This window comes from Lontra canadensis, unplaced genomic scaffold (genome assembly GCF_010015895.1).
Source record: "Lontra canadensis isolate GAN:19392208 unplaced genomic scaffold, GSC_riverotter_1.0 scaffold33, whole genome shotgun sequence".
Taxonomy (NCBI): Eukaryota; Metazoa; Chordata; class Mammalia; order Carnivora; family Mustelidae; genus Lontra; species Lontra canadensis.
In genome coordinates, this window is record NW_022631027.1 from 10,578,770 (window position 1) to 10,602,152 (window position 23,383).

Sequence of the window (23,383 nt, forward strand, 5' to 3'; positions counted from 1 at the left end):
TTTTCTGCCCTTAGGGTTCTAGCAGTGCTAAGAGGGGCCCTAGAAGTTAAATTTCCATAGGTGAAGCCTAACTCTTCCAGTGGTCGGCTGGAGATGGCTCTATATTTAGTAACATCAGGTTGTAGCTTAAAACTGCTTATGATGGAGCATTTATACCACAGAAACCAGCAGTTGCTACATACAAATCAGAGGTTGGTTTTCCCATAGACCCAGTTTACCCACCACACTATATTGATTTTTTGTCCCCGGGGGGTTGATTTAACAAATTTTTGTCCCCGGGGGGTTGATTTAACAAATTAAACAAATTTAACAAAACAAATCTCATAGTCTTGTGGGAAGAAAGAATGTAGAGAAAAGGCATATTTCCTCTTGAATAAATGAATTTATTTCTGAGAAGTCGAATTTTTTAAAGTCATGCATGGAGTCCTTAAACTAATAATTTTGGTGAATGTTAAGTCTAAAAAAAATCATCTTATAAAATTATAAGCAGAGAGAAAAAAAAAAACCAGTACTTTTGCCCAGGCAAGTTAAAAACATGATCTACTTTCTTCTTTTTAATCTCTTATACTCTTGTAGTATCAAATCTTTCTAGTTTCTACTTCCAAGAACAACTAATTTAATTTTTCAAAGGATGGTTGGAATGGCATTTCAGTGAATAAGAATTTTTCACAGTATGCCTTAATAAAATTTGGAGACCTGTTATTATTATATGGGAAAAAATTACTAAAGCTTTTTCTTTCTGATAAAGCACTGAAACATTCTTATTACTCCATACAACTTAACAATGCTAAGCAGAAGTGGACTTATGTTCTTAATAGAATTAATCAATGTGTAGGTGATTATAACCAGGTTCAGGTTCAGAGCTGGCAAATACGCTTATCAAAGTCTTGTGTGGGAACATGAGCTGAAATCTCTTAATTTGCATCCACAAAATGTCCAGAAAAATAAGAAAGGTAAAGACAAGGTCAAAGCTGAGCACTGAAAGTTTAACACTGATGAATGTGCAGAAGTCTAAAAGATGGATTTATGGTGGGAGTTGAAGTCATGATAAGAGGGTTGTCAGAAGCATGCAGAACTCTGGCTCTTAGGGTTTTGAGCTGTTTTTATTTGGTGGCCTTTGTAATTTCTGCTCATGAAGGGGCTTATCAGTTCCACACACACCCCCCCACGCCACCACCACTATCACCACCATGCCAAGTGAGACAATTCAATTTATTTTTATGACAGAGACCAGTTTTTGAGGTCTAGATGAAGTCTGCTAACTGTCCTATGTTTGACTTACAGTTTCAGGTATTTTTAAAAACCCCATTAAAACAAACAAGCAAAAGAAAAAAAAGGAAAGAAAAGAAAAGAAAACAATAAAACCCCACAAAAACCTTGTACAAATCCCAAGAATCAGTACATTTCCTCAATGTTATAAAGGTCTTCTGAGATTCCTGTGTGTGTTTGTGTGTTTAATTGTTTCAGCTATCTTCTATGAACTGAGAAAGGCCTTCTTTTGTTTGAATGTGACAGATCAGTTAGAACTGTGGCAACTACCATTTACAGCTATTGATTTCAATGTGACATTAAAGGCCCTAAATTCAACCATTATTCTCTTCAATTGTCACAAACAAAGGTTAATAATAGTTGAGTTTGGACTGAAGGAATCAAGTAAAGATTGCCAACTGAAATTAGCACATTGTTTCTCTCTAAGTCACAAGTCAGTATGAGGGTCTGCGTTCCCCAGATTACATGTATATTATCATCACTGTAAATATGTGCCTTTTTCCCAGAAGTAATATTTGAAATATAGAAGAGGGAAATGTAGTTTCATAAGAAATCATGCCATTTAAAATAATAAATAATTTAAAAATATATTTCTCCTTGCACGGAGTAAAAACATTTTGTTTTGTTGCTTCCACTGCAGCAAAATAATGTTTCTCATAACTGTAAAAAGTGGTATGTAGCATGATTAAACAATATTTCAACCCTTTAGTTCATGCAGAGGTTACCAGCTAGAGGGGAGAAAGGTTTGATTAGGTTTATGTCTTCCATGAGAAATTTTAAAAGAAAGCATACAACTTCTTTAATATATGAGTGCTGAAGCTACAAATGGCTTTCTCTCATGGGCAGGTGTGAAAGAACAAAATCCCTTTACTATAATAAGTAGGCAGATAATAGCTGGTAAGATATTATAAATCTTCACAAAAGCAATGGCAAATTTAAAAAGTCTACAAGTCTTTAGAACTTCAAGTTGGTTATATTTGTATCATGATTCACTACCTATTTGTCCTTTTGGTAAATGTTCAATGCAATTTCATGTTTTGTGGCCACTATTAATATTTTTTAACAAGCATCTTATTTTTAAAAATTACTTCAATAATTTTAATTATTGAATAAATATTATTATTAAATATTTATAGAGCACTATAAAATTATACTTCTCTTTGGCTGGAAACTAGACATTTTTGTACTGTTTCATAGGAAGGAATCCTAGATCAAGTAAATGACTTTAGGACAATTTGTTTTTGGTCATTATTTCTTTAAAAAAAAAAACCCCAAAACTAAAACAAAAACCAACACTCTTCCCAAAAGTTAACCTGTACTTGTTAATTACCACTCTAAGGAATTTTGGAAATGGGGCAATATCATTTCATATATACCTGGTTTATTCTTTGGGTAGACAGACTAGCATTTGGGCCTCAGTTAATGCCACATAATAGCATTCCCTAACGTAATTACAATAATGGTGGTGAAATTATTCTAACTACAGAGTCACATCCTGTGCACTCAAACATAAAACTGTCCTTTTAAAACCTGACTTATTGAGATAGTTATATTTCAAAACACAATAATTAACAATTGTTCCTATTTAGACAATTGTACAAAATAAGGAATAAAATTCCCCCTTCCTAATCTTAGAGTTTTTATCCAGTAGGAGCATTAATGTGCACCCTTTTCATTCTCTACCCATGTTTATGTAGGCATAACTATACATATTTATATATTATTGAACAAAAATTCAACTGCTTCTATATATGTATATATACACACAATACACATTGATACATGTGAAACTTGTTTTTCATTTATTTCCCTGGTTAAGACTTATAGACCTACCTTTTTATGTAATGATCTATATTAATTTATTTGGGGGGGTTGTTTATACCAACCTTGCTTTATTGAAGTAAGCCCACATGGTCATGCCATGTTCACCTTTTCTACACATTGCTGGACTCAACATGTTAACATTTTTTGGTGTTTCATATCAATATGTAGGAGTGAGAGTGGCCCGCAATTTCCTTTCTAAAACTGACATTTCAGTCCAAAGGTTATGTCTACCTTATAATAAGAGTCAAGAGAGTATTCTTTTTTTTTTTTTTTTTTTTTTTTTTGCTACTGTTTCTAATAGTTTAAAATCTTTGCTCCAAGCACTTTTCATTTTTTAAGGCACTTCTGGAAGGTTTGCTTTTTCCTGTGCACTAAATGACCCATCTGACCAGAATGCTGGTCAGCCATTCTAGAGTTAAAATGGAAATTAGGAATCTTTTTGACTAATTAGGTTTCAAACAGCTTTTGCTGTACAGTATATTCATGGATGTTAAGAAGGCATTGTCACAATTAAGGTTTTTGAAAAAAATCCTTTCCAAGAGGATGTTTTCCATCAACAAATAGAAGCAAAATTAAATGCCCGATTAACAAACATAATGTCCTCTTTAATAATTCTTAGCACTCTGGTAATTCTGCTCATATTACTGTGCTATGTACAATTCTTTCCTTTTGTTTCATGTTTTGAATAATTCAATTAAAAGTCTGACAAAGCAATAACAAGGGATTAAATGTTGTCAAATTGTAATTCAAAATAAAAACATAAGCTCTTTTGGAGTATTTATTAAAAATTCTACAAAACCTTTCCAAGTATATGTGATTGTTGGATTCTACCAAATAAACAGTCAACTGCTTGGCCAAGTCACTCTGCTTCCTTGTGCGTACTCTATTCCAGTGAATGAGGAAAATAAAAATGTGTAGAACTGAAGAAAGTTCTTGCAAAACAGATCACTTGGGAAAGGCTTTAACATGTCTCTACTCAACCTACACCAAAGAAGGGTATGCTTTGCCTTTTTTTCTCCTATAATGTGAGGAAAAACACAGAACAGGAGTACTGAACAGCAGAAGCACCTGAGGATGGTCATCTGCCAGGGTTTATAATTGTGGCCCTTTATCTGGACACTACTCATTTACAAGGCAATGTGAAGGATGTGAAAAAGATGATATAGACCTTGCCCTTAGAAAGTATTTACTCGAATAACGGAGATAGGACAAGAATTACTTTCACGTGTAATCTCTCATGGTGGTGGCCAGAAGGAAGCCAAGAAAGTAGGGCAAGGAGAATGTGGACCAAAATGTAAACACTATAGGATTCAACCTCCTCCACTCCTCCCACTCCGCACTATAGCTATGGCTGATCTCATTAGAATTAATGATGAAAAAAGATACAGTAGGGAAATCACCCATTCTTACATCAAGATTAAAAGCAAATTAACGGAGGTGCCTGGGTGGCTCAGTGGTTTAAAGCCTCTGCCTTCAGCTCAGGTCATGATCCCAGGGTCCTGGGATCGAGCCCCACATCAGGCTCTCTGCTCCTTGGGGAGCCTGCTTTCTACTCTCTCTCTCTGCCTGCCTCTCTGCCTACTTGTGATCTCTGTCTGTCAAATAAATAAATAAAATTAAAAAAAAAAAAAAGCAAATTAACATAGCCTGTCATCACTTTAGAAGAGGAGCTATAAAGTAATGGTAAAGGGTGCAAGCTTGCAGTCAGACACTCTGACCTGAGTAGTGGCTTGGCCATTTCCTGCCTGTAGGATTTTGAACAAGTTACTTAACCTTTCTATGCTTTGGTTTCTTTATCTGCAAAAATAGGGATAATGTTAGTAGTAGCTCAGAGGGTTGGTTGAGAATTAAATAATATAATCTACCTAACAAGTATAATAAACTCTCAAAAAATGAGAGCTATTTATTGTTAGGAATGTAAGCCAATCCTGCAAATTCTTATCAGAAACAGTAGTGATGATTCTAAGAGAATCAGAAACCATAAGGCAGATTCAAACAAGAAAAATTCCAGGTAAGAAAAAGAGAAGAAAAATATAATTGAAGAAAGAGATAAAGTTAAATATGGGAAGAAAAATTAAAATTCAGTGAGGTGAAAGGAGTCTCAGACCTGAGAACCACCCGATACTGAGGGCTGGGGGAGAGAGAGGTAAGAAGGACTGGGGAGGGTGACCAAATAAAAAGAAAGTCATAAGGATACTGAAACCTTTTTAACTAAGTAAAATTAAACTCTATTATGATACTGGCTAGGCTACTGGTGGTGAGAAGGAAGGAATTAAATACTCAAGTCATTAGATTTAGCCCAAAATGCCAGACTCAAAAGCTTCTTAATTTGAAGATTAGTACTATATTCAGCCACATGTGTGTGTCTGTGTGTGTGTGTGTAATGTTGTATTTAATTATATATATATATATATATATGTGTGTGTGTGTGTGTGTGTGTGTGTTTAGTAATCTAGGCCTCTAAATTGATCTACTTTCTTTCTTTTTATGTTCACAATTCATACTGGAGTGTGGGTTGCCCATAATATTTTTATATTTGGTCATCTATATACAAAACTGGGCTACTTTAGTAGGCAGCTATCCCTTTTGACAAATCCAAGGTTATCTAAAAAAGTTTTGAGTAGAGGGGTCAGTGAAATAAATTAACTGATAAATTAATAGCTTATTTTTAGAGGGGCTGTTTTTAAAGATGACAAGTTTTGTTTTAAATTGGCACTAGTGGGAGGGTATGTGCTATGGTGCGTGCTGTGAAGTGTGTAAACCTGGCAATTCACAGACCTGTACCCTTGGAGCTAATAATACATTATATGCTTATTAAAAAATAAAAAAAATTATTTAAAATAAATAAAAATTAAATTGGCAGTAGTCAAGGCACAGGAAGAACTGAGCTTCACTTATTAACATGACTAGAGGTCACAAAATCAGAATAAAAATAAAAAGATATGACAAAATTATTTCAGATTATTTTATATACTGATTTCAAAATATTATCACTAAAGTGTTCAAGTCATAAGTGGAATCTGGCTAATAAAAAATGCATTAGCTGATTCAAAAGAGACTAATACTGTTAATTTTAAAAATTAGAGCATGATATCAAAGGTATGCAAACTAGCAATATCACCTTGTCAAGGCAAAGCCATTTAGTAATGACATGGATGAAATTCTGCAGGGTGAACTGGATGCACTTCATGCAAAAGCCAGGGATGTTTCGTGGAATTAGCTGTAACAGGCCTGGCCCATAGGAATGAATCTGTGAGAGGTTCCTGAACTTCTCATCTTGTATCCCGCCACCAAAAATATTTTCCCCGCAACATCCTTTAGGGATGCAAGTGTCCTAAATATCAAATTCACTGATTTACTTTCAGTCTATTGTCTCCCTTTTCCTTTTATTATTTCATAGCTCTTCATAACTATTTCATTAATACTGTATAACTATTTCATAGCTCTTCCTATCTGTCCCCCCTTCTACTTTCTCCCAACTATGAAGAAAATAATTAAAAACTGGAAGTGTGAATTACATGAGATTCTAATATGAGCATTTCTCTGCATCTGGAAGCTAACAGGACAGCTGACTTGTTGTGGGTGCATAGAATGAACTATATTACATATTTGGGAGTTTACTCTGAAAGGCCAATTAATAAAAAACAAAATCAGAGAAGTCATCCCCATGCATTTGCAGAGTGATGTTAAAGGGATTAGTGTTTCTTAAAAAAGGGGGAAAAAAAACTGATATAGAAAAAGTTAAGGGGTAGAATTCAAAGTGGCAAGAAAGAGAAAAAGAAAGTATAGAATAAAGAAAATATGAAAACACTTAGCTGGAAATTTGGAGACATGAAGAAGGGTAAAGAGATTATTATAAAGGAAACCAGTACAGAGATAGAAGAAATCATTTCAGCTATAGAAAACAGTAAGCTAACTTTTTTGAGCTATCATAACAATTCGTATTTAAAATAACAACTACAGGGGCACCTGGGGGGCTCAGTGGGTTAAGATCTGATTCTTGATTTCAGCTCAGGTCATGATCTCAAGGTCGTGAGATGGAGCCCTATGTCAGACTCCACAGTGGGAGTGGAGCCTATTTAAGATTCTCTCTCTTCCGGTCCCTCTGCCCCTAACTCTTTCTCTTAAAAAAAAAAAAAAAAAAAAAAAATCAATCAATCAAATAACAACTACAGCAGAAGTTAAAACAATCATAACCCTGGAATAAAACACAATTTAAAAAAAAAAGAGAGAGAGAGAGGAAATATAAAAACACAACAGAGGTAGACCGAACTGAATATCGGTGGTGATTCAGGAGAAACGGGTTAGAAGATAGTAAGTTTACAAAATGACAAGTAAGCATGCAAAAGCAAATAGAGAGAAAAACATTTAAAAGGAACAAGGAACGAGGTACTGTGAAACGAAGAACTTAATTGTAGTTGTTTATTTAATTCACTGATACTTAATAAGTATATATACTGGCATAATTAAATTCAGCTACTACCAATATTATAAAAATCTATACCCGCACCAGAGGTCAGGTTACCATTTCTGTTTATTTATTTTTTAACTGCAACACAAAAATGGGTTTGAAGAATCTGGCACATTCTCAGGTGTTCACTGCCAAGAAGATTTGGGCTTTCTAATCCAATGCACTGAATTAAGGTAGAAAAATCACAAGTTCTTTGAAAATAAATCTACATACAAGAAATGTTAGTTCCAAAGGAGTCAATGAAGAGAAAGTGGAGAAGGCAGGATGACAAATGACAGTATGTGATGTGTCCACAGAAAGAAGTTAGGGATAAGGGACATGAGCAAATAAAGAATGTAAAAAGAACAAAACTGATGGTGTTCAATGTCCACAGCACCTGCACCATTCCTGACACAGTATAGCTGCTCAATTAATAACTGGTGGATTAACTGAATCAGTGGGTGTTCCAACTGCCAGAATTAGCTTTTCAGACTGTGTTCATCAACAGAAAAAGAATTACAGAAATAGAGAGTAGGTAGATTTGCAAGAAAGAGTGTCAAAACAATTGCCATGGTGGACTAGATCTACTCGGAGAAGGAGAAAGATATTGAATAATCTAAAATTAGGAACAAAACTTACAGATTCTGTGACTTGATCTACAGGGAAGAAATAGGTCTGCCTTGTTCCCAGAGAACTATTCTCCTGGTTGCTTTGATTGTGTTTTATTGCCATCAGCCTTGGCACTCCTCTGGACATGTGTTTTGGATTCTTGGAACCAAAATGAATAGTACATACAGTAAAGTGCATCTATCCTGAAGGGAAAATGACAACCACATAACACCATGTAAAAGAATGCCGACAAAAAGAGAATTTGTTTTTCTGCATTATATGAGACAATAAGGCAGAAAGAGAAAGAAAAGTAAAGCAAATGACTGCATGACAGAAAAGGAGAATGAGGCTCACAACACACAAGACCAAGGGTGGGGGGGGGGGGAGAGCCCACGAAGGCAGAAACAAGGTAACAAAAAGGACAAAACCAGCAGCAGAAAAGAACTGTCAGACACAAAACCCTCAAAACAATAGATAGGAAAAAAAGGAACAAGATGACAGGAAAAGAACAGCATGGAATCTAGTAAGAAAAAGAAACAAAAATTTCAAATAATGGATTTTCTAACACCCCCGCTGTTCTGGCATGCATTGTGTCACAGTCTCACAGAGCAGTGCATAATTTATTATGGTCACTCACTGCCAGGCTGTTATAAAGGGCAACAGCTATACGAAAATACTCCCCACCGCTGGATGGCTTAATGATCTACCCTTTGGAAAGGGGCAGGGCTGTGGAATGGCAGGCGAGGGCAGAACCACGCATGCGGCGGGACAGCGTTCTGCCTACTTAGTGCTCTCCACCCTTTGAAGAAGGGGTGAATTCCCTCTTGGGCACTTCTGTGGGGGTTCTTTACCCCACTTCAGGTGCTCCCGAATAATCACCAACTAGCGGGAGTAGTTTCTTAATGCCTGATACCACAGACTGTCTCCTTTATGGAAGGGGTGGTGTCAAATTTAAACAGCAAAAAAATGATTTTTAAAAATAAAAACAGACGTTGACAATTAACATTCATGACTGTGAAACTGCACTAGGTTTTAATCATGTCTGGAAATTTAAAAAAAAAAAAGAAACATTAGGGTTTCCCTTTAAAACTGAATTTGGACACAGAAAAAATTAGTAACACATAAAAATAAAGGTAGTTAAAAAAATTTTTTTTACTGATTATTTTGAGGAAACTAGCCTTTTCAGTAGTATTTATCCAGAGGAGCTTCCATTACTCCCACAAACAGCACTATTTTCAAAGAGAGATGTATCATTAAGATATGTATCAATAATTTGTGTGCTTAGTAAAGCCAGGAATTTTCTTTCTTTCTTTCAGGCAGCAGTGACCAAGGTTAGGAGCACAGGCTCTTGAGCTAGAGGCCAGGACTTGAATACTGAGGCGGTCATTTACTTGCTGTGCGACCTGTCACACTACTTATTCCTTCTGTCTCTAGGTTCTCCCATCTATAAAATGGGTGTAATAATAGTAAATACATCATAGAGTTGTGAGGATTACAGGAGTTAGACCTTGTATCAGAGGCTGGCAAGTAGCACAGCGGGATCATATCTGCTCTCAAATAATGTATGAGGCAACATTCAGGGAGCATTTGTAACTCAGAATTGAGAATGGAAACAGGTGAAAATAAAGTTCTTAATTTCCTGGAGGCCAGGCTAAAGAAGTTTATTTTCTTTCTCTCTTTTCAACCCCAGATAGTGGCCTTGTTTACATAGGATAGATAGCAAGTTTGCAAAAGGAACAGAGTCAGCCATTTTGACGTCTTTCATCCTCCAAATTCCTCCAATAACGTGTAAAAAATGTTCATTCTTAACAACGATAACAACAACAAAAACAAAAGATTAATAAGTTCCAAAAACAGAGTATTTGAAAAGGAGACAGACTCCTGTCCAGGGCACAGGGAATTGTAAATAATATGTATAAATGAGTAGTATGTACCTCTGGAGAAACATATTTAGAATGGATTTGAGACACAAACTGAAGAAATCAGACACATGACACCTAACATGGTTGAGGCGGAAAGATGACCAAAAACCAAAGCAATGTATTGACATTGGTTTTAGAGGGAAGTAAAATGACTTGAAAAAAACAAGAACTGCTCTACTGAGTCATATTCATAAACCACTCTGCTCAGGATCTTCTCATTGCCAATGGCACACACACACATACATACACACACACACACACACACACACACACAAAACACATTTTGTATGAAGACTTAATTCAATTATTCATTCATTCATTCAAACCTTCATTAATCTGTCCAAAAATTATTTATGGAACTTACCAGGTACCATAATAACATTAATCCTTGGGGATTCAATGTGGAGCAAGTCACTCCAGCCTCAGGTCCTCTGTCTGTAAATATGGAGAATGTTTTATCTTCCCCCTCAAAGTTGACTGAGGAGTGGGTGTGATCCCACATGTGGAAACAGATAGCACAAGGCTTGGAATACAAGGCATACTAAGTGAACAAACTCAATTTTTATAATCTATGAATTTATTCTCTTGGGATATATCTATATCATAGTAACTATACTTGTATTGTTGCCATCTCAAAAATATAATTCCTTATTTATTATTTACTGGGAAAATTGTATTTCACTTTATTCTACTTTATTCGCTTTATCCATCTTCTCTATGACAGAGTGATATGTTTAATAGTCAAGATGTTTTATGGTAAGTTTTTACTTGTTTAAAATAAGGATGGATTCATTTAAAAGAAAGTTTTTGCTAAGGGCTTAGTAGTGGGGATTGGAGAGAGTATACAGAAAATACCAGAATCACAGATATCAGAAAATGCTCTAGGGGTGGAAAGGTGAAGACCCCCCTGGGAACTGGAATGAGGAACCATAGATTTATCTAAGACTAGGTCATTAGATGGTTTAAAAATGCTTATCTGTGATGGGGGAGAATGAGTCATTCACTAAACCATGGAGCAAAGAAGAGAAAGTAAGAGAGAGTAAGAATGCTAAGGACATCTGCTTTCCTGGATCCAGACAATCATGAAGTCAACTTCAACTTCATACCATCAGTTATATCAGTTAATGCATCTGTCTTAGTTCATAATACCAGAATTCCTCCATCTGCATACAACAGAAAGCTAAGAACTATCTTGCTACTTGTTTTTCCTTCAAAACCCATATCCAACCCATCCTCAAATGCTGTTGGATAGACCCCTTATCTCTGGCATATCCATTTCTCCTCTACAATTACTTCTCTAAGCTAAGCTGTAAACCTCCATTATATTTTACATGAACAATTGCCTGGTTATTCCAGATAGCCTTCTTAGGTCCATTCTCATGCTTCTCTAATTCTCTTCTTAAAATGAAAACACAATCATAACACCCCACATTGTCACCATCTCACCCACCAAACACATGTACAGGCTTATACACACACACACACACCAAACCTTTTTATAACCTCCCACTGCTGTCTGTTGGGATAAGATCAAAAGTCTTAACAAGGCATGACTTCGGGGCTTCTATATAGCCTGACCTCTATTTTCCCCTTTCCAACATCATCTTGTGCCACACGTGTGTGCTTTAAGCACCCTATTCTTCTTTTGCCCTTCAACATGCCTTGTTTCAACCACAGGGCTTTGCTCATGCTGTTTCCATGGCCTTTAAATACTTCAGTTATCAGATGTAATATCGTTTTCTTATAAAGTTGTTCCTTACCCTTCCAAGTAGTCCAGATATTTCACATTATATACTTTTCACGTATCAAGGACCACTACTTGATGGTACTATGCCAGTTGTACTTTATTGTTTGTGGGGTTATTTGTGCAATATATGTCTACTCTACTAAATGGGAAGATCCCTGAGAACAGAAAACATATCTGGTTTTGCTCATTATTATACTCTCATCTTTTCATACAATTCTTGGTACATAGTAGAAATCCTAAATATTTGCTGAATGAATAAAAGTAGAGAAGTATTGATGATTTGGGGAGCACAATGAATACTCTGGGGTCTGTATAACCTTTGTCTCCTAAATAGAAAGTCTGTTCTCCAAAAGTTTGAGACTGAGGTGACAGAATGTAGAAAGAGAATCAAGAGTGAACATGGGATAGAGGAATAGAGAACAAGAGAGGAGAAGTGAAGGGATTTGATTGTTCCTTCGTGTACTAAGTTCTCCACATTTGGAAAACATGGTTATAGGAGAAACAGGAATGACATGCCTACTATCTTGCCATATGATCTCGGGTATTGTCAAGGAAAAAAAAACACTGATGAACAAAAACTGGCAATGGAGTCTCCATTCATTTGAAAAACAGCTAAGTTTCACAAATAAGAGAAAAAATCTGTATGCTATTCTCTGATGAGTCTTTAACATACATTAAGTAGAACTGATTTTGCCACTTGATCTATGAGGACTTTTACAACTGAGTACACTCAGTAACAAGAGATAGGGAGAGAAAACACTCCAACTAGAAAACATAAACACCAGATAACATGAGGAAAAAAAGACATTCAGAACATCTCAAAGTATCTAAAATTGATTCTCAGGCTTTACATTATTATCTCCTTAAACAAAGCTTTTTTTTGTAGAGCCTATATGTATTAATCATAATGCAACTTCATGAAGTGATTTTTTTGGTGAAGGAACAAAAACAAAGTTAGCTATAAAGCATGATTGTCATTAAGATTTCTTCAATGTAATCAACAAGACAGACTTCATATTTGTATAAAATCTGTTATTATCAGTAAGTGCCACCTCTTGTGTATCTGGCGGGGGAGTAATAGTTCTCTTGGAATGGGGCCGCTAGATGATAGTTAACAAAAGCCCTAGAGTCTTCCATCTTGAATCAAGACTCCTGGATTGTAAAAATGTCATGATTTTAATAAATCTACTTCCCTTGACTTACTTTTTTTTTGGGGGGGGGCACTATTTCCTTCAGTAGTCAGGCAAACCCACATGCTTTCTTCCTGACATTGCTCACCTTCTCCCAGCTCAAAGCCTTAAAGTGATAACACTCTAAAAGGCTGTTTCTATCCCAGTGGGAAATGTATAAAAACTTTATAGCTGAGGCACAAGTTGCTTTAATTTTAAGGTCTTCTTGAAAGTGGTGGCTCTTATGCCTTTCGTTGATTTGTCTTACTCATTATCCTTTCTCTTGCCTTATTGTAAACTCGGCTGCCTCTGAATCTCTCAGCTTCTGAGTGCTTACTAGGTTTTGGTCCAATCTTGGTTTTTTAGCCTAATATGCAGTGTCCTTTACTCCTGAGTCTTTTGTGCCTTTTAATAAATGACTCAGTCTTATTTTCCAGTTTTTCCAAATATTCTAGACTAGTTGGATCCGTGACTGGACCCTTCATTTCACTGCCAGCAATTCTGGTTTTCAATGTTGTTTCTACTCTGCACTGCTAATGCCTATTATTCTGTGTGACATTATGCTACGCAAACTCTCCATGGTACCATTGATAAGATCATAGCCTCTCCCTATCCTACTCCTGTGTCTCTCTCTTTCAGTCAAAGACATTTTTGGTTTATCTTCACGCTATAAGTCAGCAGGCATATAGAAAACTTTGCTATGCTTCTCAAAGTCACTATGATGTGATTGTTTGAGGGTGATTAAAAAAAAACACTTTAAAATACTACTGCTGCTATATTTGGGGAATATAACAAGTGATGAGTACAATAAAAGCCACACTAAGTTAAAAAAAGATACACACATTTAAAATGTTTTTCCTGCAACCACTCACCAGTAATCCACTTATTTGTACTACATGTAATTTTTTTTAACTTCCACATGTGTTGTCCTAGACATTTATGTGATTACTCCCCCCACCTACAATTGGTATTTCAGTAAGATTTAAATGGCACTGCTATCTGCTGAAAATTTAAAATTTTGAGAGGAAGCAATCATATTATATCACTAACCAACATTAATAACTAAAACTGAAAACTCATAGAGAATCAGCTTAAGGCGAAATATTGGCGGTTACAGAAATGCCTCTTACAGTTCTCCTGTAGTTATCTACTTATTTAAGCACCAATGTCTATGCAAATGATTGAGAATTAAGCTCAAATAAAAGTTGGGCAACAGAATACAGCATAAAGCAAATATTTCTGTTTGATCAGAGATACTTTTTTTCACAAACAAGTTGATAATCTATTTATTTATTTATTTATTTATTTTTAAATATTTTATTTATTTATTTGACAGAGATCACAAGTAGGCAGAGAGGCAGGCAGAGAGAGAGAGGAGGAAGCAGGCTCCCTGCGGAGCAAAGAGCCCGATGCGGGACTCGATCCCAAGACCCTGAGATCATGACCTGAGCCGAAAGCAGAGGCTTAACCCACTGAGCCACCCAGGCGCCCGATAATTTATTTTAAAGCACTTCTAAAATTATAATACCGCAAGGAAAATAAGAGAATAGGATATGTTGAATGTATATGGAGAATATCAGATTTCAGTCACTTTTGCAGAAGCTTATATCATGCAGTCATTTCTCATAGCTCTCCATGAAATGATGTTACTTTGTGACATAATGATTTCCAAACCTGTGAATGTGATGTTTCGGGGACTCAATCCACTGAAGCCAACTTAGGTTATCCCATATTTATCCATTCAACTTACAGACCTTAGTTCCAACTCCCAAACCTTAAGTTATATTCACCCATGCTAATTAGAGCAAGAATAACATCACTTTCAGGATGATGTGGCACTTTGTCATACATGTATTTTATAGGGGCTGGAGTTAAAAGGAATGTGAGGAAATCAAGAACCTGAAACAGAGGACATCTCATGGGCATGTACCAGACCAGTATCAAAAAAAATCTAACTCAGCAGTGATCCCTCCGCTTGAGGTCCGCAAAAAGAGTCCAGGGAGGTCACTGTCGCTTCAGCTGTATTATACTACTGATAGGGCTCCCATATTCTTTTCTTTAGCCTTTGGGATATCTCATCCTCCTGAGTTCCTGAATTTCATTCCTCTGGGAAATATAGGTAGTACTATGAATTTTCAGTTGTGTTGGCTTTAAAACCCGTATCTTTTATACTGTCTCAACCACAAACATCTTATGGGGACCTGATCCAGGCAGATTGTGGTCATCGTTCATGGACCCTGTATTACATATGAGATGGGGATCTGTTAACCCAGCTGTTGGAGGAAGATTTTATTTCCCAAGGGAGATGCTAGCACATCTGGGGCAATGTGGTCTTCACACTTAGTTTTGGATTCTCTTTCTGCTGACAGACGTCTGCTCCCTGGCAAGGGTAAGAGTAATAATCTGTGGTTAATGTTTTATGAAAAATGTTGGCATGTTGTAATAAAAACAAAGCCCTTCTCTCTCTTTTTTTAATAGGCATACAGAGTTTGTGTAAATTAAATTGGACATAGAACGGATCATGAGGGAAATACCAAAGTGTTGTTTGGGTGATCTTAATTTAAGTCAATAATTATTTAAGATCAGTAAACGTTTTAAGATTTACCACTTTACATCTGTTTGCTCTTACTTAGCTGAATCACCATGAAAGCAGGACTGCATATGTATTTCCTGATGATAAAATTAATGTTAAGACTGTTTGAGTTAAGCACTTCAGTGTTTAGAAATTCTATGCAGAGGATGTGCTTACATCAATGAGGGGGCTGTGAGAGAGCAAGACTTACCAGGTAATAACCGTGGCACTGCTATCTTTCTTTAGGACATTGTTTTAAATGAGAAGCTAGAGTAGTCTTCTCTCTGATTACACTATCATTTTGGAATTTTCCATCTAAAAGCATCCTTACTGAAATAGGTGTATGCTCTATGGCAATCACACCTACAATGAAGGCATCCAAACTACCAAAAAATGGGAATCCTATAAGGGCCAGGGAAATAAGATCTTTGTAGTGTCTTAGAATTGTTAGGCAAAGAAATTCAAATTCATTGACAGTGATTCAATCTCTAGGTCACCAGAGATTCTAACAAGAGTGTACTTCTATTTTCCACCTTTAAACTTGTTCATGTACAATATATATTTTTTTCTTTCTCATGGAAAGTTTGGTTGACTGATAAGATATACTCAGTTAATAGATTAGATGTCATTTAAAATAGAATTAGACAGGTGATTTCTATTTGGATAATTTCAGTTGAAAAGCTGTGAATTCTAGGCAGAAAGGTATGGAGTCAGGAGTTCCCAGGGAATACTGGTTTATTCAGCTTAACTAGAGATTTGGATACACCCAAATGACCTGGAGGAAATACTGAATAGAGCGCCAGATGCAGGTCAGTGACAAGGGAATCAGAGGCTATGGACCTTGCTGGTTGGTTTCTTTAGGAGAAGACAAATTAGATATCTTCCCAGTCCCTGATTCCTTTCCTGTGAATAAGGGGGTCAAACTGGAAAATCCTTCAGGTTACTCTCAGTTCTAGAAATCGGTACTTCACTATGTCACATCATTGGCACAAGGCAAAAAAGTAAACAATTTGTGTGAAAGATAAGAAAAAGCTTTAAAACTTCATGTTTTCTGATGGCAGAAAAAAAAAATCATTTCAAGAGGACTTACAACTAGTACTGCGACGTCCTGAGGAGCACGCTGCCTCTTGCTCTTCCTTTTTGCCTTGTGGATGATAAAACAGGAAGGTGGGAAGACAAGGCATCTTAGCCCACACCTTCCATCCTCAACCTCCATCAATTCCTTTTTCTTTTCGTAGCTGATGGAGGGTCTAAGAATTAAAGGTACTGTTGGCTAAAGAAGGCAGCTTAGAGACTCTTCAATGTCAGGAACCTAGAAAGTAGGCAAAAATTCTGGGAAGGGTTGGTTTGGATATTTAAGGGTGGAATTGGAGAAGCACATACAAATCAAATCCATATTTGGGAACAAGCATTTACCCTTGGTCAAACGTTTGCTGCTATTTGCATGAACCACATAGAGTGTTAAAGGAGAGCACTTAAGCTCTAGCTCCTCACTGCTGCATGGTAATGCAGGCCACCTGTAGCTGTATCTTCCATAATTCAAGAGAGTAAGAAATAGGATCTTCCTTTCAAATCTACCTATTTTTCAAATATTGGTAATAATTTCAGAAACAAGATAAACACAACAACAACAGAAAGCTATTCGAGTTTCTTCAACTCTTGCCTGACTTCACATTAGAACTTCTGCAGGATGAAATTAAAAATAGTCAATTATTCAAGGACAAAAGAGGGGTATTCACCCAATGCCGTCAGAATACTTCGTATTTAGGAAAAGGAGAAGACCTCCAAGAGGTGACATTTTATCTGAACTTTATAGAATTGACTATAGTTCAATTATATTTATAAAGTAATATGACAGCACAGGAATTTGGCTTACACAGACTGCATGAAGACAATTTTTTTTTTAAGATTTTATTTATTTGATAGAGAGAGAGGTGGGGAGAACCAGTAGGCAAAGTGGCAGGCAGAGGGAGAGGAAGAAGGCTCTCCACTGAGCAGGGAGCCCGATATGGGGTTTGATCCCAGGACCCTAGAATCATGACCTGAGCCGAAGGCAGCCGCTTAACCGACTGAGCCACCCAGGTGCCCCACAAGGACAACTTTAAATCTGAATGTTAAGACATCGGGGAGGCTCCCTTATTCAGAGAGATGCAACATCTACTTAGTAGATCCAGGTTTGCTTGTGTGTGTGTGTGTTTAAGGATTTTATTTTTATTTTTTTGACAGAGAGAGAAAGAGAGAGAGAGCACAGGCAGGGGGAGTGGAAGAGAGAAAGGAGGCTCCCCACTGAACAGGGAGCCCGATGCAGGGCTGGATCCCATCATGATCTGAGCCAAAGGCAGACTCCCAACCAACTGAGCCACCCAGGCACCCCTTGCTTGTGTTTTTATATATTTAGAGAAATGTAAATTTAGAACTACAAGAGACTTTAGAGATAACTTGGTCCTGTACTGCACTTTCAGTTAATAATAATAATATTTAACGCTTATGCTAGAATACCAATTTATTAAGAACTATTCTCGGTGACTTATCTACTTATCTATATTCAGGCTTCCATGCTAATAAAAGCTCAGGCCTTGGCAACTGCTGACCAGACTTGTGACATGGGAAGCATGGAGGCTTCAGTTTTTGTTGCTGTTTTGTTTTTGTTTTTATTTTATTGTTGTTCTTGTATAGCAGGATAAAAACTCAACCTATTCAGAGGGTTATTGTGAGGACAAGAAAACTAAATTTTTTTTTTTCACGTTGTAATATACCTCTGACTCTTCAGAGTGTACACAACTAAAGCTAGAAAATATTTTCACTTTCGCTTGAGCATCAAAATTATCAGGGATTTTCCATTTCACTTCGTCGGAAATATACAATTCAGATTCCCAAGGTCAGCTTGAGATTTTGTTTATTTCTACAAATTCCATAAATACATGATTTCTATATATTGTGGAGTAGAGGTTATAGCCTCCTCTGTTCAAAAATTTCACAATATTTGGTCACTTACAGGTACATTCATAGAGAGTTTAAATATCTAAATATATATTTAAATATATACATATGTAGTTAATATAAAATGCCTTAGATACAAAGGCAGTATTTTTCCCTTATGAAATATTGGTGAGAAAATATATGACATAATTGCGGAAAAAACATGTTTAGAAAGGAAACTGTACCATCCTGTGATACTCTGCCTCTTCTTAAGGGGCTAAAATTATGATCATTTCTAGAAACACCAGTGGAAAAAGTACAAGAGAGTGTTTCCAATAGATAAATACTCTAGGCATGGAACTAATGTCAGTTTGTTTCATTCATGAAGCAAACACTTATCAGTCTCTGGCGATGCTCACAGCGTGCTCTGCACACATGGACTTTCCAAGAGATGGAATGTGGGATCCCACTGCAATGGGGAAGAGAAACTGGAATGGCTTCTCAGTTCCCCACACTGAGTACAAATTTCCCATCCCAGCAGCTTACAAGTGTTCAAGACTATGACACTCAAAGAGAAAGGAAGAGGTAATGGAAACAGGAGGTAGAGAAATTGAAAAAAAAAAAAAGGAAGTAAAGGAAAAGATGAATAAGAAGACACAGATATACCTGTGTCCACTCTAAAGAGTCAGATTTACAGTAAAGTTTGTTTTTTTTTTAATGAACTAATATTCTTCCTGCCCTCCATTTAAAATATTGAACATTCCTGTGTCCTGAGGCAGAGTAATTATTTAAAATATGTTGGAGCAAAAACAACTACATTTGTTTTATTTTTCAATTCTATGACTTAAACGAGAATATAATTCAAAAGAAAATTTCTAAATGTGGCTGTTAAGAACTGGTTTTGATTTTAGAAATTATAACAAGTAAAACAGCAATGTTCTCAAGTTTCCTTCAGCCTAAGGTATCATGGTTTTTGGAACATATGTTCTCCAAGAATTTTAGAAATCTTAATACTAACTCTACTGCAAAATTTTACTGCTTGGTATCCTCATTCAGCCAAAGGCTGTGCAAAAATTTATGTAGCTAAATAACTCTCTGGAGAGGATACACCTAAGACACTTAACAGCTGGGTAAGTTCAGATGTGTTCACAGAGTCAAAGCTCACTCTAAAAAAATAAGCTCAAGGTTGGGCAACATTTTCAAAATAATTGTCATCTCTGTGGCAAGGAATACATATTAAAATGTATCCTTCTTTAAAACATTAGTCAACAGATCTAAATGTTTCCATAGCTGTTTTTATCCACTTAACTAAAAAAATATCTTGGGTCTAAGTTTCAGACACCGTGCAAGGGTTATAAAGAGAGAACCTTGACTACCTCAGGCCCTGTCCCAGCTGTGTTTTTAGAAGCCTTCCTCATTTCAGTCAAGGTACACATGTTGACATACTGTCAACCAAGGCTTGGTCAGTCACCACACTGACTGATCCTCTGGGTAACCTGTTGTGAGTAGAACAGAGGATATACTTGAAAAACATTTGACTAGGCCTTCTTCTTCCGCTGCTACATGAGAATGGTTTCTTCCTAAGTCACAAATCTATTCTGAATGTTAATTAAATATTTACAAGGTACTTTAAAATCCTCCCTGAATGCTAATATGAAAATAGCAACCTAGGTTCATTTGAATAAGCAGAAATTTTTGCCTTTCCAAATGAAGGGTCTCTGGCCTCTGAGTTTAATTCAAATAATCCAAGGATTTGGAAAAAAGAAAAAAAAAAAAAGAATTGAACACCTACTATGTACAAGACCCCATGCCAGATGTCAAGACAAAAGTAAACTTTCCAGGACTAGAAAATTTGTCATAAATGACAACATTTCATATTATTTAATTCAAACCATTTCCCTCTGGGCTTAAAAGCCAAATTAGATGCAAAACACTCACCTTTTTAGCATGAAGCTTTTACATTGCTCCTTAACATACAACACTGTATCCTAGTTACATAAAGATGCAGTATTTTCTACATATTAACATATATTTCCACATTTTATTCATTAGGTTTTTGAAAGTATTTTAGCATGAAGGTTCCATTTATTGTATCCCAAAATAAAAATAGCATCAAAGTCTTTTTGCAACTCCCAAAACACAGTTAGGGAATAATGATCATATGCTAAAAAATGTAAAATGCAATTTATGCTGTGCCCCATTTACTACAAAATCACTACGAACAATGCATTTTGTACAGTATATTGCTCCAGGGAAACTGGATCAGCATCAGGAATGAATAAAGAACATTGCATTTGAAATCAGCTAATTCTGCTTCAGTGCTTTTAAAAACTATTTGTTATGATATTACTTCCTGTCAAGCACATAATGTGATATTTTCCTCAATAAAACTAAACAGTTGCTGTAATTTCAGTTTCCCTCATTTTCCACTTTTTAAGCACTAAATATTTAAACAATGCAGACCTGAAAGTTTCAAGCCAGTTATCTGATCCACACATCCTGTGGCCTAAGGTACAGTTTCTATCCATATGGGGATATGTTCTTGTCCCCCAGAAATACACGATGGCAGCTGTTGAGGTCCTTACCTGCCCGCAAGCCAGGCCCATTCCTCTTTCTCCCATGCCATGTGGACACGATAAATTTAACTCCAGGGCATCTGCTCCAGAAGCCTTGAGGACGTGGAAGGAAAATGCAAGAAAAGGCAAAGTTTTATTTGTGTCCCGATACACTTTTGCCAATGGTAATTGAACATAGGTCACATTTGTTAAATTTAACCTTATAGCTATCTTGTGAGGTGAGTTCTGACTCTCAAATGAGAGTGTCTGTAACAATAACAATGATAAGAACAGCAAATATTCCTTCGGTGCTGCTAAGTGCTCTATGTGCTTTATACTTATTATCTCTGATTCTCATAGTCCTTGGATTAGCAGGACACAAATTTTGCAGACAAGGAAACTGAAGCACATAGTTCATGACAAACCTGGTATATTAAGGACACAGCAGAGATTTTAACCCAGATCTGTTTGATATCACACTTAGTCTTCCCTACACAGCTTCTGTTTTTATAAAAACAAATCTTACCGATTCTGGACAACTGGTACGGAAGTCGTAGTGCAACGCAAAATGCAGTAGGCTACGTGGAATGCATACAAGTAAAATTGTAAATGTTTTTAACTGAGAATCAATTGTATTGCATTAGAAATAAGTTCATGATAAGAACATGAAGTGCAGACAATTTTGTCTTTAATAATTAAATAGGATTCCTTCTAATTTAGCTCATTAATTAATATACAAATGAGCTTACAAAATTTAACACAGTAGTTCATTCAAAGTATTCTTAGATTACATGAAGAATCATAGAATGTGTGACCAGTCTTCTGCAAAAAACTCTCAAAAACAAGCAAAACGCTTTTTTAATAGTTTAATATGGTAACTGGAGGGATGGGGGATAAACTATAAATGAGTCACTTTTGTATATTATTTTACCTAACTTCTAGATTTTCTCCAATGCTACAATTTCTTATTAAGTAAGGTCAACTAGAAGCTTGAGTCTGTTTCTGTAACATTAAACACATCTGTTGCATCGCTTAAAAATAGAGTTCGTTACTTTGTAAGTGTATCACAAGTAAGTGTATCTTACTTTAGGCCAACAGCTGTTTCTTCAAGGGCTTGCTTTTTTTCCTGATGGTTCAAGATTTTAGCCCATTTTTTCCTGCTTTATAAATTTTAAGTAGGATCTCAACAAATTGAAGAATTCTAGTTAGCTATTCTTCGGTTGACAATCTTCCCAATCCTATTCATTAGTGAGTCTGCTTTTTCTTTTGCATATTTGTGAAAGTTCATTTGATTATTGAGCCTATTTTCTAATATGGTTTCATTATGTATTTTGATTCCCTAATTCAGTTTTAAAATGCTCCATATTATCTGAATATTACCATGAATCATGCTACCTTTTTTTCCCTGCTGATTTGGTGGTAGGCATGAACAAAGCACAGCCTGGGTTCTAATCCCAGATCTACTAAGGAATAGGGGATGCTTTAGGAAGTTAGTTAATCTTCTTTGTTTCCAACTACTCAAGTATAAACTGTATATAATAGAACCTATCTAAAAACCATGTCATGTGGGAATTATCAGCTCAATTAAAAGATTGTACATTGCAATTATATACAGTATTTCCCATTTTCTTACTCTTAGTTATTTCAAATATTTCCTTTAGACTTCTTTCTTTAGCTGGAATTCAGTAATTAGCAGAAATCAGTTCAACACCATTTTGGATTAGATAAACTTTAAGTGGCATCTGTAAACATATTTACATTATACATCTTTTTTTTTTTTTTTACATTATACATCTTTCTTAAAAGGTAAGTTGAAGCTTACAATTAGCCATGATAGTAGATGATAATAACTAACATTTATTGAGTACTTATGATATGCCAGATACTTGACTAGGCTCTTTGTAGTGGGATATAAATTTATTCCCATTTTATAAATGACAAAATAGAGGTTACAAAGAGTTCAAGGGACTTGGTTAATATTTCACATCTTGTAAATGAGAGTGGGGTCTTGAAACCAAGCATTCTGAGTCCAGAGCCTGTATTCTTACTATCAAAACTTATTAGAAATCACTAATTACAAGACTGGAGTTGGTACAGTGTGTTAAGATATAACATTTGACATCCTTAAAGCTTCTAAACTTGAAGTAAAATTAAAATCTTGTAAAACCACTTATCCCCCTTAAAGGCTTTTCAGTGACTAATTAATAAATATTTCCCCAGCATTATATACATCTACAAACATCGACCCACCAAACACATCTGAAAAGGCCTTTGATTATCTCAAAACTGAGATAATCCTGCTCAAGGTGACACCAAGAGACAGAGAATATTCATTTGGCCTCTGCTT

General features: G+C 35.9%; 1 protein-coding gene across 1 annotated transcript in view; it reads right to left on the bottom strand.

The window, feature by feature from the left end:
• Positions 1–23,383, bottom strand: part of DPYD (dihydropyrimidine dehydrogenase) — an 829,985-nt gene that overhangs the window by 267,182 nt on the left and 539,420 nt on the right. Inside the window, exon 16 of the mRNA XM_032867196.1 lies at positions 21,067–21,150. Within this exon, the coding sequence (XP_032723087.1) occupies positions 21,067–21,150 (84 nt within the window). The remainder of the gene's footprint in view (positions 1–21,066; positions 21,151–23,383) is intronic.